General features: G+C 34.9%; 1 protein-coding gene across 4 annotated transcripts in view; it reads right to left on the bottom strand.

Annotated features, from left to right (window-relative positions):
• UGT2A1 (UDP glucuronosyltransferase family 2 member A1 complex locus) overlaps window positions 1-14852 on the bottom strand; it is a 46400-nt gene extending 31548 nt beyond the window's left edge. For 2 of the 4 annotated variants that reach the window (XM_053662948.1, XM_037138110.2), the window contains exons 1-2: window positions 14125-14852; window positions 4470-5101 (exon numbers count right to left, since the gene is read on the bottom strand). In XM_053662948.1, the coding sequence (XP_053518923.1) occupies window positions 4470-5101; window positions 14125-14837 (1345 nt within the window). In that variant the 5' untranslated portion in view covers window positions 14838-14852. Of the gene's footprint in view, window positions 1-4469; window positions 5102-14122 lie in introns of all 4 variants that reach the window. The other 2 variants (XM_053662952.1, XM_053662957.1) reach the window with 1 other exon arrangement.
• Window positions 14853-18358: the final 3506 nt, after the last annotated feature.

Here is an 18358-nt window from a genome sequence, read left to right as displayed (position 1 = left end):
GAACAAATCACACTGTATATTTTATGAACTTTTTAAGCCATTGGTCAACTAGCCCTTAATAATAAAAAATGGGATAACACTATCTATCAATGTCATGGTTAAAAATTTTTTAAATTTCCAAGTGTTGGAAACAATGGAAAACAACTAGAATTCTAGTGAAGGACTGGTGGGGTTATTAACTTATACAAGCACTTGGGAAACTAGATTTTAGAAGTACCTACTAAAGCTAGATAGGCATATGCTATAGCCTAGCAATTTCACTTTTATGAATATACCCAACAGTATGACACATGTATCTTTACCAAAAGACACATGTACAAGAATGTTTGTAGTGATGTTTATCATAAATAGCTAACACAAAAAGAGTCTATAAATGCCCAGTGACAGTAGAATGGATAAGTAAATTCTGTTTTATTAATTCAATAGACTCTATATAACTATGAGAATGAAAAAAACTATATCTACATGTAACAACTTGGACAAATATAATAAACATGATTATAATTAAAATTAGCAAAATATAAAAGACTATATAATGTGTCATTCATATATATCAAGTTTAAACTCAGACAAAATTAATCTATGGCATTAGAAGTTAAGAAAGTGTTCACCCTGAGATGGGAGTTATAGGGGTTGGTATGAGGAATGAACAGGAGTTGTGGGTTGTAACATTTCATTTCTGGATTTGGGTGCTGGTTGCATGGGTGGGTTCACATGCTGAAACTTCAGTGAGCTGAAATGTTTGATTTATGTCTTACTTCAAAAGAAAGCTTGCAGGAAATTTGAGAACACCTCAGCACTGACCACAGCAAAGCTGCATGTGACAAGGAATTAGAAGTCTCCTGATGGAGGATTAAAAGAGAGATTCAAGTTTTCCAGAAAAGGACAGGAGGTTGGGAATGGGGCCTTGAATGGGAATGGGACACAGAAAAACTAAAAACAAAAACTAAAAACAAAATACTGGATTCCAAGAGGGACCCAGAGATCAAATATAAATAATATTGTGAGTAATCTACCCCAGGACTGAGCAAATGGGTTAGGGAGGAAATATATAGATGGAAAGAGAAAGCAACATAGAACCACCATAGTGCTGACAAGTAAAAGTGCACTACAATGGCCAAGTGGTACATCAGTTGGTACTAAGCTTTCTGTTCTCCTGATCTGCAGTGTCCGGGGAAGGATAAAGACTGGGAAGCCAATACACGGGCAGAATGGGGTCGTCCAAGTTGCCTTACCTGTTTAGCTATTTTCACTACAGCGTTCATAACCTTGGCCTCCCTATAGCTGCAGCACAGCCTGGTCCTAAACATTACCCACATTATCTACACTTTGTACACCATATCTCTCAGTTTAAGGGTTGGGGGAGAAATCAGGCTTAGTGTAATATGAAGGTGCCCTGCAGGACACTGGGCCTGGGTGAGATTCATTAATAGATTTACTCCTGGAAAGGAAGAACAATGATTGTCATATTCTCAAATATGCCTGTTTTACTAGGTGTTAGAAGCACTTTTATTTAATTTTTTTAATTTTTTAAATTTAGTTATTTTTTAAGTACAGTTTTCTGTCTATTTCTCCCATCCCAGTCCGCCCTGCCCCGTGCTCCCCACCTCCCTCCCATTTCCACCTCCCTTAGTTATTGTCCCTGTGTCCTTTATACCCGTTCCTCTAAATCCCTCTCTTTTTCCCCCTTAAATTCCGTCCCCTCTCCCCTCTGGTTACTATCCCCCTGTTCTCTATTTCAGTGCCTTTGTTTTTATTTTGCTTGCTTGTTTGTTTTGCTGTTTAGCTTCCTGTTAAAGGTGAGATTATATAGTATTCGTCTTTCACTCCCTGGATTATTTCACTCAGCATAATGCTTTCTAGTTCCATCCATGCTGTTGCAAAAGGTAGTAGCTCCTTTCTCTCTGCCCCATATAATTAAAATTGAGTTGATAATCATCTTTGTTTGTTTCCTCTATAAAGTTTAAAATCTCCTCCCTGACAAATAAAACAGGATTTTTAAACAGTAGGGTTAGACATTTCCTTGTTTTTTTTTTCCCTTAAATACAGATATTTAAAGTTTTTCTTTACCACTCTTAATCATGCTATTTTTTCTGGTCTTTTTCCCATGGAATTGAAGAACAGCCATTGAAATGAAAACTTGACTAAACTTGTATGCTATTATATCTCCTGTTTCAAAGATAACAAATATCAAGTATAAAGTACCTATCTTATTTCAGTATCAGTCTATAGTTACCAGGTGGGCATAATACTTTAAAAACTGAATAGAAAACAAAAGACAAATTGGATTATACAAGTTCTTTCTGCCAATACTACTTCACTTTGAAATAAAATATTTAAGGTGCTATTTGTTGCTTAAATAGGTTTGGTAACATGAGGAGTATGAAAGATTTAAGTAAATAGTACACTTCATTTCTCAACATGTATTTCTCAAGATCTATTTCTCAAGAGTTCTGAAACAAATAGTCCTTTGAAAATGAGAAGGTGAGAACATGCTTTTTCACACATTACATAATTTTTCATGTCATTGCCTGAGATCACACAGTTAGCAGGTGGAACTTAAACCCAGAATCTCAAGACCCTTCACAATATTACTTGTCGTAATCCCCTTACTTAAGGCATGTAGATTATTATTTTATTTAGTACCTTCAATAATCATTGTGGCATACATTTATGGAAAGTGATAATTATTATTGAACATGTTTTCGATGTCTTAGAAAATAATCATGTAACTAACATCTAAATTTACAGAAAAAATATTTTTGAGGCATATGAAACTTGGAATTCAGAAATAAAGAAAACATAGCTAAGTGGCATTATAAAGAATATTAAAACATGTTATTTTCAAAATTCTAAATACCATATCTTTAAACACATGTGTAAATTGCAATTAACTTGCATATGTTATATTTATATGTGTGATACATTCAATATCTTCCCTCTAGACCAATTCTATCAAGAATTTTAAAAGTTTAAGTAATGAAAAATTGGATGAAGAATATTTCAGCCTCAAGGAAAGAAGCACACACATATGAGTGTGTATATATATATATTTATATATATATATTTGTATATATCTTTACAAATTTTACTTATAAAAGATAAGATTAATATCAAGTTATGGCCTGCCACAGGTTTTGTGCTTGTTCTTGTCCATGCCTAAAGGGCTTTTCTTCCAGAGAGTCTACTGGCTCTTGCCTTCACTGCCTGAGTGTTTGTTTGAACACCCTTTTACTTGAGACTTTTCCTGACCATCCTATTTAAAAGTATAATTCTACTTCTAGAACAATCCAGTTTTCTTATTCTACTATACTGCATATGTCACACTTTAAAATCCTATCTATTTTTCATACTTATTTTATATGTCATCTGTCTCCTCTTACAAGAATGTAAACTCTATGGGGGTAGAACAGATTTTGATCTGTTTTGCTGATTGTATTCCCAGTACATGCAAAAGTTGTGGATACTGGGTTTTTGTTCAATAAACACTTTTTTACACAAAGAAAACGAGATGGAAAGAAGGAAGGAAAGGAGGAAGGAAGGAAGGAGACAAGAAAGGAGAAAAGTGAAGGAAAGAGGGAGAGAGGAAAAAAAGAAATGGAGTGAGAGGAAAGCCAAGCGTTGTATAAAAACACAATATTTTGTATAAGAAAGTACCACTGATAGCATCAACTATTAATTCATACCCCTGACACTACTGATAGATCTAGAGAAAAAACATAAAGGGAAGAAAATAAAGGAAAGAAGGCTCATAAAGGGCAGAAAGAGAAGTAAATAGCCAATCAGAACTGGCCTCGACAGTTTGCATTATTTTGCTTGATCCTCATAAGGAATATGCAAGGCAAGGAAACTCGAGGCTTGCCAAAGGACACTGAAAAACTCAGTTGAAGACAGTACTAGCCAAACACTCAGCGGAGTCTAAGAATGGAGAGACAACGTGAGGCAGAGGAGGGCAAAAACTCAAATTTCCCACATTCAATCCTAGGTTTTTAAAGGTTTTCTGCAAAGAAAAGAATGAAGAACCAATGAGAGAAAGTAAATCAAGTATCATTTCAAAGTGTCTGCCAAAGTAGTTTTTGGTAGTGCCATAATTTATCCTAATGAAGGTACTTCTATTTATATTTGAAGATTCATTTATGCATTGAAAAGCTATTTCTTAAATAAGCACAAATTTATTTGCATTAATGGCATACATATTAGTACTACCATTTCATTTTTAAGAAACCTATCCAAAGATAATATATGAAGGACCTGTATTAAGATCAAGAACTTATATAAATATATAATCAGTATATTTACTTGTATGAAGATATAATAAGTATGTTTACTTCAAGGACTTGTATGAAGATATAATCAGTACATTTACTTCAGTTTGGCATATACAGTGGAAGGAAAACTTTTGCTTTGTTAACAATAAGAATAAATAAGTCATCGAGAGTTATTAATAAGAGAACAGTGTAGAGACTTACCTAGAACTTTGCTGTAATACAAATTCCATTGTCCCCAGTAGGACTGAAATATATAGTCTTGCAGAGGATAAGATATGGCATTTTTTACCCTTTCACCGAAGGTCATCTGGTCAGTGAGCTCTGACAAAGCTGCAGGCACATAGGAGGTAGGTGCGGGGATTTTCCCACAGTGTCTCTCCACTGTTGAGGCTGGAGAGAATCTCAGTGTGTACATAAATGGGATTCCTAATTTCAGAGCAACCAGTTCCCCACAGACTGTTACTGGATCAGCTACCAGCACATCAAAACCACCTTTCTGAAGCTTTGACATTAACTTGGGGTTGTTTAGTACTCCATCACAGATTTGTAAATTAATTTGAAAAAAAGTATCTAGGAGGTTTCCTAGTTCTTTGTAGAAAGTCCAGAGTGTGAGAGGAGTTGGTCTATGGTCTAGCCACAGCATTATCATCTGTTCAATTAAAGAATCTATATTGCTCTTCATGAAGGAAACAGGTATCACCTCAAAATTCATAGAAGAATCTGGTTGAGAGTTGATGAATAGAGTTGCTGATGAAGTCAGTATGGTCACACTGTGATTTCTCCGAGTCAACTCTTCTAGAATGATCTTAATATTTAACCAATGGCTACCATCCGATGGCCAAATTAGGACATTTCCACTTTGAACAATTTCAGTCAGAGTCAAATTAAAAACCAGCAGAAAGACAAATTTCTTAGGCATGATTATGCCCATTATGGAAACGAACCTACTGTAGCTCTTTCCAGATGTAAATAAGCTTTTAAAATATACTTAGGTAAGTTTTTTTTCAAATAAAATAATATTTAGTGTAACAGTGACACTTATTCATAAGTCAATTGATCTATAGATGAAAAGGAAAACAATGTAATTAAAATTTTATGTGCATTAATATTATTTCAACAACAGAAATGAAATATGTTCTCTATTAAAGAAAAAACAGGCAGGCAGGTAATAAGCCTGGTATCTGTGTACTCTGTGATAATAACTATTATTTATACACCATGTCTCTAATTTACTATGTCTTTTCAGAATTAGGTTAAACTGAAAGTAACACTTATTGTTGAAGCCACTTCATCAAACATACAGTCCCTTCAAGTTGTATGTCTTTATTATAAGTTGCTTTTACATACAAAGTGGATTAGCCATAAAAATTTTTCACCAGTGAGAACAATGTCCTTGTACTTTGAATCAAGTTTTTATTTTTATTACCATCTGTTTACTTTAAAGGGAGGACTTCAAAGGGGGTATAAAGTACTAGATATAAAGTACTAGAATCATATTTAATATGATTTTGTATATAACACTTGCAGAAGAACATTTGGTTCATCCCTTTAAAATTAAATTGAAGAAAAAAAAATCTACAATGCTATCATTTGAATTGAAAGTCCTTAAAACAACCTTTTTGTAAGGAAGTTAGTTCTTACAAATTTTCCGCCCAAAGCCATGCCCCGACTTGAAAGTCTCTTCTTCCTGTGTGCTTCCTAAGCATTGTACAGAATGGCTAGGATTTCATTGTTTTGACTCATTTCTCATTGCCTTTCAGATCTGGAGGTGGCTCCAGCAGCCACAGGTCTGAAAACCAGCCTTTACAGTGTTTTAGAAACACGAATAATCAACTCCTGTATAACTTTAAAGTTTTAGCTTCACTAATGTGAGGCTTCATTTTTGTTTTAGTTCCTTGATTGGCATTTAGTTATTTTTTTCGAATGCTTACATTTAGATAAACACTTTTACCTTTGTTTTCTTGTATATAAACTATCTTTCTAAAACTTTCATTTTAGCTCCAGGTCTACCATGAAATGTTTCCCCACTTTTGTGATTATAACCTCAGGCAAAGTATGCAGCTTTCTCATTACAAAATGGGGGGGGGGAATGGTGGGGCCTAATTCCTACAGTTTTGAGCAGTGAATGAAACAGTGCCCACCAATTATTCAGCATAGCATCTGTGTGCAATGAATGTTAGTTATGTATGATATGGTAGGAAGAGAATCTTATGTTGTCTCCACACCCCCACTCATTTCTCTCACTGAGGCACTGAGCTCTGGTGCCAAGGGGAAGCAGAGTTTGCCACCTTAAAATATGCCTTTATATATTAATTATTTTAAACTGGCTATTTTCAAGTATGAGAGACTGAAAAAAAAGACCTTTAACTTTTCCCTAACTGCCTGAAAGAACTTAGATAGACTACCTGCTCCAGGAAGGGGGACATCACCACAGATAAGTATAATTTAATATAACTAGTGTGTGATAGGGAGGAAAGGCCCATTTGACCAAAGTCTTCTCTGTATTCTATTGCTAAATATGGCCCAGAAAACATTTATTTACCAGCTCTGGCTAGTGTTGCTCAGTGGATTGAGTGTCAGCCTGTTAACCAAAAGCTTGCTGGTTTCATTCCCAGTCAGGGCGTGTGCCTGGGTTTCGGGCCAGGTCCTCAGTTGAGGGTGTGGAAGAAGCAACTAATCCATGTATCTCTCACACATTGATGTTTCTCTCTCTCTCTTTCTCCCTCACTTCTCTTCTCTAAAATTAAATCAATAAATTCATTAAAATAAGAAAAATATCTACCAAACATTTGCTTTTCTATCTCCTACCTTTTGAACATTATGGCATACAAGCCCAACTGCCTTATCTGTCCTCAGTCTCATATTCTATGAAAACCTCATATGTACCTATACAATAATTTTGGTCACTTTCTACAGTTAATCTGATTCTTTTTTTTTAAATATTTTATTTATTTATCTTTAGAGGGGAAGGGAAGGAGAGAGGGAGAGATACATCAATGTATGGTTGCCTTTTGTGCATCCCCTGCTGGGAACTGGCCTGCAGGGAAATGGCCTGCAACCCAGGCATGTGCCCTGACTGGGAATCGAACTGTGATTGTCTGGTTCACAGGCCCGCGCTCAATCCACTGAGCTATACCAGCCAGGGCTAATCTGATTCTTGTTAACTTGATTATTAGTCCAGCCAGAAGAACTTAGATAGAAAGAAGGAACATTTACTGTTCTACCCCCACTGTGCAGATGTCCCCCAACGCTGCATATTCTTCCACAAGTTTCAGTCATGCTCAGTCTCCAGTACCAAAGTTCTCAAGTGACTTATTTCAACAAGTATATAATCTCCACTTTAAAATGGTGAGTCAAAGCTGTTGTCTCATGCCTCAAACCTTCGGAATGTTAAAATAGGGCAAAATAACCTTTGGACTGGGCCTAAAGAAGCATTGTGTCCTCAAGAACTATTTGTAAGTATAACAAGAAAGCAGATATTATGACTACTGGACTGAAAGTTAAAAATATTGTTTAGATTTTGTGTCACTATGTTACCTTATCGGCACCAAAGAAATGCCTTCTTTCTATTGGCATTTAGGTTTTTTTAAAATTATTAGCTAACATGCATGATTTCTGAAATGGGTTTTATGAGAAACAGAGTAATCCAGTCAGCAAATCAAAGCCAGTAGCACCAACTACTGCCAACTACGAGATTTTCACACTTTCTGTTAAGGAGGTTCTCTCCAATACCATTACTCCCCTTCCTTTACTCATTAATACCCTTTGGCTTTGTCTCCTGCTTGGAACTGTTTGGATTTCTGCCTCAATCAGTCCTTTCCAAATACTATTCTTGATATCAAATATATGTCTGTTGCCTCTCACTTTGGCCTTTTAATTTTAGGTTAACAATATACAACTCAAGATTACAGCCATAAAAACGATAGCCTCTATTCTCCTTCACTGAGAAGGAGAGAAACAAAAGAGTGGCAGCTCTCTCTCTGGGAACAGTGCACATCCCACAACGAACTCCACCTTGGATGTTGGGCATGTGGCTGTTATCTGGTCTATGGGGTCATCTTGGAAAAGGTCATGCTGCCAGCAGTTATTTGAAAGGTCCTAACAAATCAAGATTAAGTTAAATTTAAAAATAAAGGGAAAAAAGAAAATAAAAAAGAATAGAGGGTAGCAAAAGAAAGACTAGGAAGAAACAGTTAAAAAAAAGATCCAAGCCAAAATACATAGATCTTCAGGGAAAAGACTCCAATATATTTTTTTCTCCTTTAAAATGTTTATTGTAAATTAAACACTATGGAGCTATATATACTCAAATTTGTTTCATTTCTATCACTTTATTTTACACTAATTACCTATGTTTTATGTATACTTAGTTCATGTAAAGATCTAAATATTATGGTCATAACTTTTTTTTGAAGACCTGATGATTTTTTCTCTTTAGCATATTTGCAAGATAGTTTATTGTTATTACGGATGATGCTAGTTCTTAGAGATCACTCATCTGATTTTCATATAGAATAGTACATTATATATTTATACAAATCTAACATGTGAAGATTACTCACATACCCACAAACACTCACAACCTGTTTGTTTTTATAGTGGCCAAAGTATAAAGCCGTTGGCAGCACCAGCTAATGTTTATGGAGCATAAATAGTTTTTACTGGCATTGAAATGCTGCATTATTGTTTTCTTAAATGTTTTCCTAATTATATGGCTTTTTAATTGTTAAAATGAATATAAAAATAAACTTTACCTGGTTCAACATTAAACAAATATATTTGAAACCTGCAGCAGGCTTTTCTTTCTTTTTGTTAAGGAGAAGCTTTCTTAAGACCAGAAAGCTATCCTCAGGCTAATCTCCCCAGGCAACAGAGTCACCTGGAGACTGTGACCAAAGGAATGGCAAGTTACCTAGTGATACCACGGCCTAATTAAATTCCATTCAGCAAGCTCATATAAGTGAGAAATACAACAGCAGATTTCAAAAGCTAATTGCACTCAAAGGAAGAATTAAGTGCAAAGAAAGTTTAAACCTAAAATATTCTAAATAATTGCTAGATTTGTAACTGAAATTTTAAAACGAGAGAAAAAAATTTTAGAAGTTTTGGTGTCAGAGTCTTCAGTCTGAGCACCATCTCAAACTGATAACCATACAATTTTATCTTAATGTGTTTGATAGTAGTTTTTTCTTCACAATTGTATTGCAAGGATTAAGAGATACAATATGTGTGGAGCATTTACCACAGTGCCTAGTACACAGGATGACATCTACAGACATTAACTACTGTTACCATAATAATATCCACGAGTATCATTTGAACCAAATACCCATGACTTGAAATAAGAGAATATTGATATTATAATATCCAATTTCTAGCAATTAGCAAAGATTAAAGATTCATCTTGAGGTTCTCATTGCATAACACTATAGAAAACTAACCTTACAGAAAGTTGTTCTATTTACTCAGGGGTGACCATTTGAGACCTGAGGGTATATGGATTCATGACAATGACTTTGATTAGAGCATTCAAGCTGAAGTAAAAGATAAATTCAAATTATAAATTTAAAATGTCCTTTTTATAAGTCAGTTCTATTTGTTATTCACATTCATCACACATACAAATGCTTGCACCAAAATAAATTACTCTGTGATGTCAATACTTTTACTTCTTACCTGGTGTTTTGAATATGAGTGTTCATATCCCTGGGCATCAATAAGAATGTGTTTTAGTAAAACTAACTTAAATAGTCATTGTAAGTCAAAAGAGGATAATTTGATCAGAAAGATAATATTATCAAAATCAGAGAGCAAGGACAATTTTATAAATCTTCATTACGTTCCCATGAACAAATTGTTAAGAAGTATTAGCCTCATGTGGGATTAATGGAATAGTGTGGTTTTATTTACTAGCATTAACTTACAAGCACAATACAGTGGAACATGTAATACTGAGACTGCCAGCATGGAGGAGGTTTAACTGGGGATAATCTCACCAATATGAATAAGGAGCATTGTAATCATGATAGTTATTACTCCAAGGTTTAGAAGGAGCAGTTAACAAAAATTTAAATAACAAGCTAATATATATATAGCTAATATATATATATAACAAGCTAATATTATATATATAATAATATATAACAAGCTAATAGATATATAATGAGCAAGAAACTCTCCAGTTACCTTCTTCTATTTTATGGACTGAGATGCTGCACATGTTCAGATGTCCCTGTTAGCTTACTGCATGCATGAGGAGATAAAAGAATTTTTATAGGTCATAACAGTTCCATTAGTTGATAAAATGGCCATTTCTTCATTTTTTATTTTTCGCTTTTAGCCCCATGATATTGGCTATTTACTTATATCATAACAGGATAGTTTATAATCCTCCTTGTAGCTATATTTATTTTCTCTGAATGATATAGTATATAGGTTTTTGTTTACATTCCAAGAGATAAAATCAATTTCTTTTTTATTTGGGGACAACTATTTAATAGATCCCCAAATAATGCACTAATTATAACTAACACTTCTCTTAACACTGCTCACCAATGAAAACCTTACCTATATGGTCAATTCATTTATAAAAATGGGTCCAAGAATATACAGTGGGAAAAGAAAGTCTATTAATTTATTTATTTTAAAATTCTCACCCAGGGATATGTTTATTGATTTCAGAGAGAAAGGAAGGAGAGAGAGAGAAACACTGAAACATTGATGTGAGAAACATAAATTGGTTGCTTCTTGTATGTGCTCTGACAGGGGATTGAACCCACAGCCTTGGTATGTGCCTTGATTGGGAATCAAACCAACAATCTTTCTGGTGTATGGGACAATGTTCCAACCAACTGAGCCACCGAGCCAGGGCAAACAGAAGTCTCTTCAATAAATGATGTTGGAAAAACTGAACAGCCATATACAAAGAATAAAACTGGAAACTATCTTACACCATATACATAAATTAACTCAAAATGAATTAAAGACCTGAAACCATAGAATTCTTTGAAGAAAACATAGGCAGTAAGCTCCTTGACATTGGTCTTAATGAAAACTTTTTTGGGGATTTGTAATCAAAAGCAAAGGCAATAACAGCAAATATCAACAGTGGTACTACATAAAACTGGAAAAGCATCGACACAGCCCTGGCTGGTGTAGTTCAATGGATTGAGCGTGGGCTTTCGAATGAAAGGATTGTGGTTTGATTCCCAGTCAGGGCACATGCCTGGGTTGCAGGCCAGCTCCCAGCAGGGGATGCACAAGAGGCAACCATACATTGATATTTCTCTCCCTCTCTCCTTCCCTTTCCCTCTAAAGAGAAATAAATAAAATTTTTTAAAAAAGCATCAACACAGCAAGGGAAAATATCAACAAATTAAAAGGCAACCTACTGAATAGGAGAAACTATCAGCCAATCATATGTGTGATAAGGTGTTAATATGCAAAATATCTAAAAACAGATACAACTCATTACCAAAAAAAAAAGATCTGATTAAAAATGGGCAGAGGATTTGATACATTTCTAAAACAAATATACAAATACCCAACAGGTGCTTAATATTAGTAATCATTATGAAAAGGTGCTCAGTATCACTAATCATCAGGGAAATGCAAATTAAAATGCCAATGAGATATCACATCACACCTATTATCAAAAAGACAAGAGAAAACAGGTGTTGATGAAGATGCGCAAAAAAGGGATATCTGCCCTTGTGCACTGTTGCTGGGAATATATACTGGTACAGCTACTTTTGAAAATAGTACAGTCAATCACCACTTAAGGATAGGTATAAATTCCGAAAAAATGTGTCATTAGGCAATTTCGTTGTGCAAACATCATAAAGTGCACTTAAACAAACATACATGATGAAGCCTACTACACACCTAGGTTATATGGCATGACTTATTGCTCCTAAGCTTCAAAACTGTACAGCATGTTACTATAGTAAATATTTCAGGTAATTATTTCTTTAAATTTTTTAAACTTTATTTTATTTAGATTTTATTTATTTATCTTTAGAAGGAAAGGGAAGGAGAGAGGGAGAGAAACATCAGTGTATGGCTGCTTCTTGTGTGTCCCCTGCTGGGAACTGGCCTGCAACCCAGGCAAGTGCCCTGGCTGGGAATCAAACCACGATCTTTGGTTCACAGGCCCGTGCTTAATCCACTGAGCTACACCAGCCAGGGAAGTAATTATTTAAAAATGATAAATATTTGTGTATCTATACATATCTAAAAGTAGAAAAGACATAGTGAAAACAATATGAAAGATAAAACATCAATGGAGCTTGCAGGATTGGAAGCTGCTCCAAGTTAGTCGGTGAGTGAGTGAACTATAGTGAGGGTGAAGGTTTAGGATATTATTATACACTATTGCAAGGAACAAGCAAAATAGTCACAAATGCATAGCTAGGGAGCAGGATGAGAGGTGTTGGGTGAGGTTGGGTGGGGAAAACATGGAGGGATTGAACAATGAAGAAAAAATGAGAAAAACCTCATGGACATAGACAATAGTGTGCTGATTGTGGGAGCAGAGTTAGATGGAGGTGGGGAGGGTATAGGTGGTACCAGTGGTGATGGACTTGTACCTCCACTTGGCTTGAGGTGCTGAACATACAATACAGTGTACAGATGATATGTTTTAGAATTGTGCACCTCAAACCTGTATAATTTTGTTAACCAGTGTCACCCCAATTGATTCAATAAAAAGGAAAAAATAAACACTATATTTTGGCTATACTAAGTTTACATAACATTATGAGATTAAATCAAATGCAAGAGAAAATGATGTAATCAAGAGACGCAGTAAACACAAGATGTATGAAGCTGCTGCTAGTGTAACATGGTATACTCTTAAAACAGTCCACATCTATCCCTGTGTTTTATATAAGATGCAATATTGTCATAATACATCCCTTTAAACTTTTTTCAGTTACTTGCTAGATACAAACCAAGATTCTTAGCATGACATACAAGATGCTTTGAAAATATTTATTTAAGTTGTTCTTTCTTGCAGAGCTGACATCTTCAGCATTCTTTACCATGCCTTCTTATCTTACACTTTGACCTTCCTAAGTACTGACACATCAGTAATACTCACAACCATATGCATTATTTCTACACTCCACAAAACTGGGCAGACTTTTCTTTCCCCACACTTAGTTTTCAGGAAAATTCATTTTGTTAAAAACTTTCCTTGTGTATCAACTCAACTCTAAAATTGTTCAGAATACTAATTTCTCCTGTCATATGCTGCCTATCTTCTTTATAGTGTTTCTGTCATTTATACACAGTTTCATTATCCACATCATTCATATTGTAAATATTCTCTGTTTTACAATTGTAAAATCTTTCAAGCCAAGAACTTCATCTTAGTCTTTGTTGTAGCCTCCCCATCCAAGAGAGTGCTTACTAAAAAATAGGAAATATGTGAAGTATGATCAGAGATTATCCACATATATGTGTTTTTAAACACATACACAAAGACACAAATGTCTATATTAATGACTGGTTTGTAGAAAGATTCTCTCTTTCAGCTTTCCTCCACACACCACTATAGTTTCTGGGCAACTTCTATTTTCAATAATATGTAAATGAGAATCAAGTTCTAGTTTTTAACTAAGGTATTTGTCTCTATATGTTATGCATTAAAAAACTTAGTTGGTACCTTTAAGTCCATAAAATTAGAAAACAGCACACATAAATCATAGTCTTTTATGTTCTTTCTTGATATCGCATGACAATAATAGATAATAATCAATATGTAGGGCTGAAAACTATTCATAGAAAATTTAAAAAGGTCATACGAAGCTATGTTTGCCTAAATTCAAATAACACAAAAAATTGTTACTTACCCAAAGCTTCACTATAGTAGGAATTCCATGATTTCCAAAGACTATCAAACATGTAGTCCTGTAGATGGTAGGAGATGAAATTTCTTATTCTGTCAGTAAAAGGCATCTGGTCGGTGAGTTCTGATAAAATGGCAGGAACATAGGAAGGAGGGTATGGTGTCTTCCCACAGTGTTTTTCCACTGTTGATGCTGGAGAAAACCTCAAGGTGTACATAAATGGAATTCCAAGTTTTAAAGCTATTATATCACCACAAGGAAATACTGGATCTGATACCAGGACCTCAAATTTGCTTTTGTTCAGCTTTTCCATCAACTTTTGGTTTTTGAGAACACCATCACAGTTTTCTCTACATAACATATGGAACTCCTCTATGGGTTTTTCAATTTCACGATAGAATCTCCAGATGGTTGAAGGAGATGGTCTATTTCCCATCCAGGCCAAAACAAACTTCCTGATCACTTCTGCAGTTCTTTCTGGGCCAAAGGACACCTTATATATTTCAAATGTCAGAGATGGAGTATGGATGGGCTTGATGAAAAGGGCACCAGAAGAAGCTAGGACAGTTACATTATGCTGTTTTTTAATCAGCTCATTTATAATTATCTGAACATTTAGCCAATGACTACCTTCCATTGGCCAAATCAGAACATTCCCACCAAGAGTGATTCCTAGGAGACTCATCTGAAGAGACAACAGTAGAATGTTTTTTAACATGATGCAGCTTGATGTCGAAGATTTAATGAAACGTGACACAAACAAATTCCTGTTCAAACAAAAAGGAAAGGCAAGTTATTCTTCAGTTTGATTCAAACCAATGATATAGTTAAGAGCTTTCTCTCTACAAAATAATCTTGTCATAGTAGCTTTGTGTTTGATGATAATTACCAGTTTAGGGGCAACATGTATTGTACTGGTCAACCTGTTGTTTTAGCTTCAGTTGTGATTCTTTTGCTTATTTTTAGAAATATCTTATTGTATATATGTTTATTTTTTTTCCATTACTAGATTCTTCAACCCTTTCTTTACAACTCATCATTGTTAAATTTTTACTATTAGATTGTTTGAAGCCATTGTATATCTGAACTTTACACTCAGGCCTGGGAATTGAAACTTCAGATATGACCCAAAATGTAGTATGCTAACTCTGTAGTTAGCTTGGAATGCAGAGATGCTAATTCTATAGGTTTTTCAATATTTAATAAATTTTATATGATGTCATTAGCAATAATTAATTATGATCATACTAATTATTAATAGATAAGATTATTACAAAGAGAATAAAATGTGAAGTACAAACATAGTATAATAGTTATTGCTACTTTATCTTCATAAATTACTGAAGAAAAAATTTAAGTAAGTAAATAAACTATACAAATGTATACAGGGGATGATGTGTAATGTTACTAGTGAACAGGAGTTCTTTGAAGAAGATTATGAAGTGAAACATGTTGCTCAGAAAGCTAGCTAGCCTGTGTGAATAACAACTACTTTACATCTAGATTCTTCCTTTCATAATTACTAGCATTTATTAACTGCTCACCAAATGTCAGACATTGTACAGTATGTTTTATATATGTTCATCTCATTTACTTTGCACAAAAAAGAGGTCCAATAAGGTAGCTATGGTAATTATTTCTATATCAAAGAAGAAAACATTGGTCAGAGAAAGGAAGTAGCTTGCCAAGTTCATAGAACAAAATAAGAAACTGATGGTAGCAGCTACCTTAAAGCTTTTCAGCACCAAAGCCTACTGTACTGAGAAAATTGATATAAATGGAGCCATTTCAAAACAGAGCCACCATCCCTTACACATCTTGTTCCTTGAACATTTGTAATGTTTGAAAGGAGCAAAATAACCTTTGGACTAAGCCAAATGAACATTTTCTTTGAAAGAAGTGTTTATGACGGTAACAGGAAAGCAGATCTCCTGATCACAAGGACTGATGATTCTGGACATTCTTAACCAGTAACTGGCTGTGTATAGCTAAAGAGTAACTTAGCTTGTTAACATTGATATAAATTTCTTTCTTCTAGTCATATAATAATTACCCTTCCCTTTTTTTCATAAAAACCCCTTTCCTTCATCCCCATAATTGGGACATAATGTGATTTTCTCCCTGAACATATAACATAGATTGCAATGGGTTTTGATTATAAATAAATGCTTGTTGCCACTCACTCTGGCTTTTTATTTTTAGGGTAGCAGTATTAATCACTAGGACAAATTGCCCCATTAGAGTGTATCATGTCATATTATCAACTATAAAGCACCTATTTATGTGAATGATAAACTGCCCAAAACATACTGACACAATCAATATACAATATACAATATAAGTTTGCCTAACCCATACTGGATAATGTAGAATCAAGTCATCTAAGTAAAATAATTTATTTGACCATTGTGCATGTATTTCTCTATAAATAACTAGAGGTGGTTCTTTTGTTTTAATAAATCTGCTAAAATTAAAAATTCTAAAATTGCTAGCCTCTTTAGACCTACCTTATCACCAAAAATAATCTGTAGTAAAACATGACTGCTTCATTGCAGTGCTTACTTTTACAAAGTACTAGTCAGAGCTTAGCAGAGTCAAAATCACACCATTCACAGGGTAGATTTTCATTCAGGGTTCTGTGAGGTAAGATTTTATAGTATACACAGAATTTCTGCCTTCTAGCGTCAACCTTGTCCATAGTGACTTGGAAGGAGACTTTTAAATAATTGTCACAATCCATTGGAACAAATAATTGATCTCAATTCATTGTTATTGTATTCACTTTATTTGCTATCAGGAAATTAGATCCAGTATTAAACAACTAAAATATGGTCATGCAACACAGAACAAGGTTTCCATCGACAATGGACCACATATTCCACAATGGTGCCATAAGATTATGGTGGAACTGAAAAATTTCTATTGTCTGGTGACATTGTAGGCATCATAACATTGTATTGCAGTGCATTACTCTTGTGTTTGTGGTGATGTTTGTGTGAACAAAACTACTGCTCTGCCAGTCATTTAGAAGTATAGCACATACAAGTATGTTCAGTGCATGGTACTTCATAATGTCCTAAACAACTATGTCAGTGGCATGTGCATTTACTATCCTAGAGTTTTCATTGTTATTTTAGAGTGTACTCTATTTATTGAAAAGTTTTGCTGTAAACAATATGCCATGTTACACCAGGTGCAACCTCATACATAATATGTTTACTGTGTCTCTCTTTTTTTTTAAATATTTTATTTATTTATCTTTAGAGGGGAAGGGAAGGAGAGAGGGAGAGAAACATCAGTGTATGGTTGCCTTTCATGCATCCCCTGCTGGGAACTGGCCTGCAGGGAACCTGCCTGCAACCCGGGTATGTGCCCTGACTGGGAATCGAACCACGATTGTCTGGTTCGCAGGCCCACGCTCAATCCACTGAGCTACACCAGCCAGGGTACTGTGTCTCTTGATTGCATAATTTTCTCTTGTGTTTGATTTAGTCTCATGTTTTATAAATTTGGTGTAGCCTAAATACAGTATTTTAAAAATCTGTAGTAATTTAGAGTAATATCCTAGAGATTTGTATTCACTCACCACTCACTCACTAATTCATGCAGGACAACTTACAGTCATGTAAACTCCATTTGTGTTAGTTTCCTATTATGCACATCTTATTCAATATACCAACACAACATAATCGGTGATCAAGAGGATGGGATTGTGGGTGCAGTGCGTTTTTCTATACAATGCCTTTGACCACAAATGGCTTACTAACTTTCTGGGTTGAAATCACTGCTTTTTGGTGATCTGTGGCATTGCATTTTGCTCTGATTATTTGCTGCTTCCAGGTTTTGCCCAGAATACCTATCCTTAGTTGTGGGTGCTGTAAAAGTTCACACTACTCTGCAGAGACCAACCAACAGGCCTCACTTTAAGTTGGGTGTGTTTCTCAATAGTCTCTAAACAAGAGCCTCCTGAGTGTTAGTTCTGGAGGTGATTCACCGTAATCAGACATGAAAGTCTAGTGTTGAGACAAGTGAACTAGATGGGACCGTAGGGCTTTTCCTCTTTCCCTCAGGAAGGGACCAGAGATACATTCTATCTCTTGGAAGCTGAAGGGAGTGCTCCTGTATGAGTACTGGAAGGGAGACTGGCTGCTGGGCCTAGAGAGGGGTAGTTAGTTATGACCCCATGGCCATTGACATTTCTGGTCTGTTAAAAGAACACTGACGAAAAAAAACAAAAAC

Source organism: Artibeus jamaicensis, unplaced genomic scaffold (assembly GCF_021234435.1).
Source record: "Artibeus jamaicensis isolate MK-2021 breed Jamaican fruit bat unplaced genomic scaffold, CSHL_Jam_final contig_1030, whole genome shotgun sequence".
Classification (NCBI taxonomy): domain Eukaryota; kingdom Metazoa; phylum Chordata; class Mammalia; order Chiroptera; family Phyllostomidae; genus Artibeus; species Artibeus jamaicensis.
The sequence above is the reverse complement of the archived record's forward strand: the minus strand, read 5'-3'. Positions and strand labels throughout refer to the sequence as shown.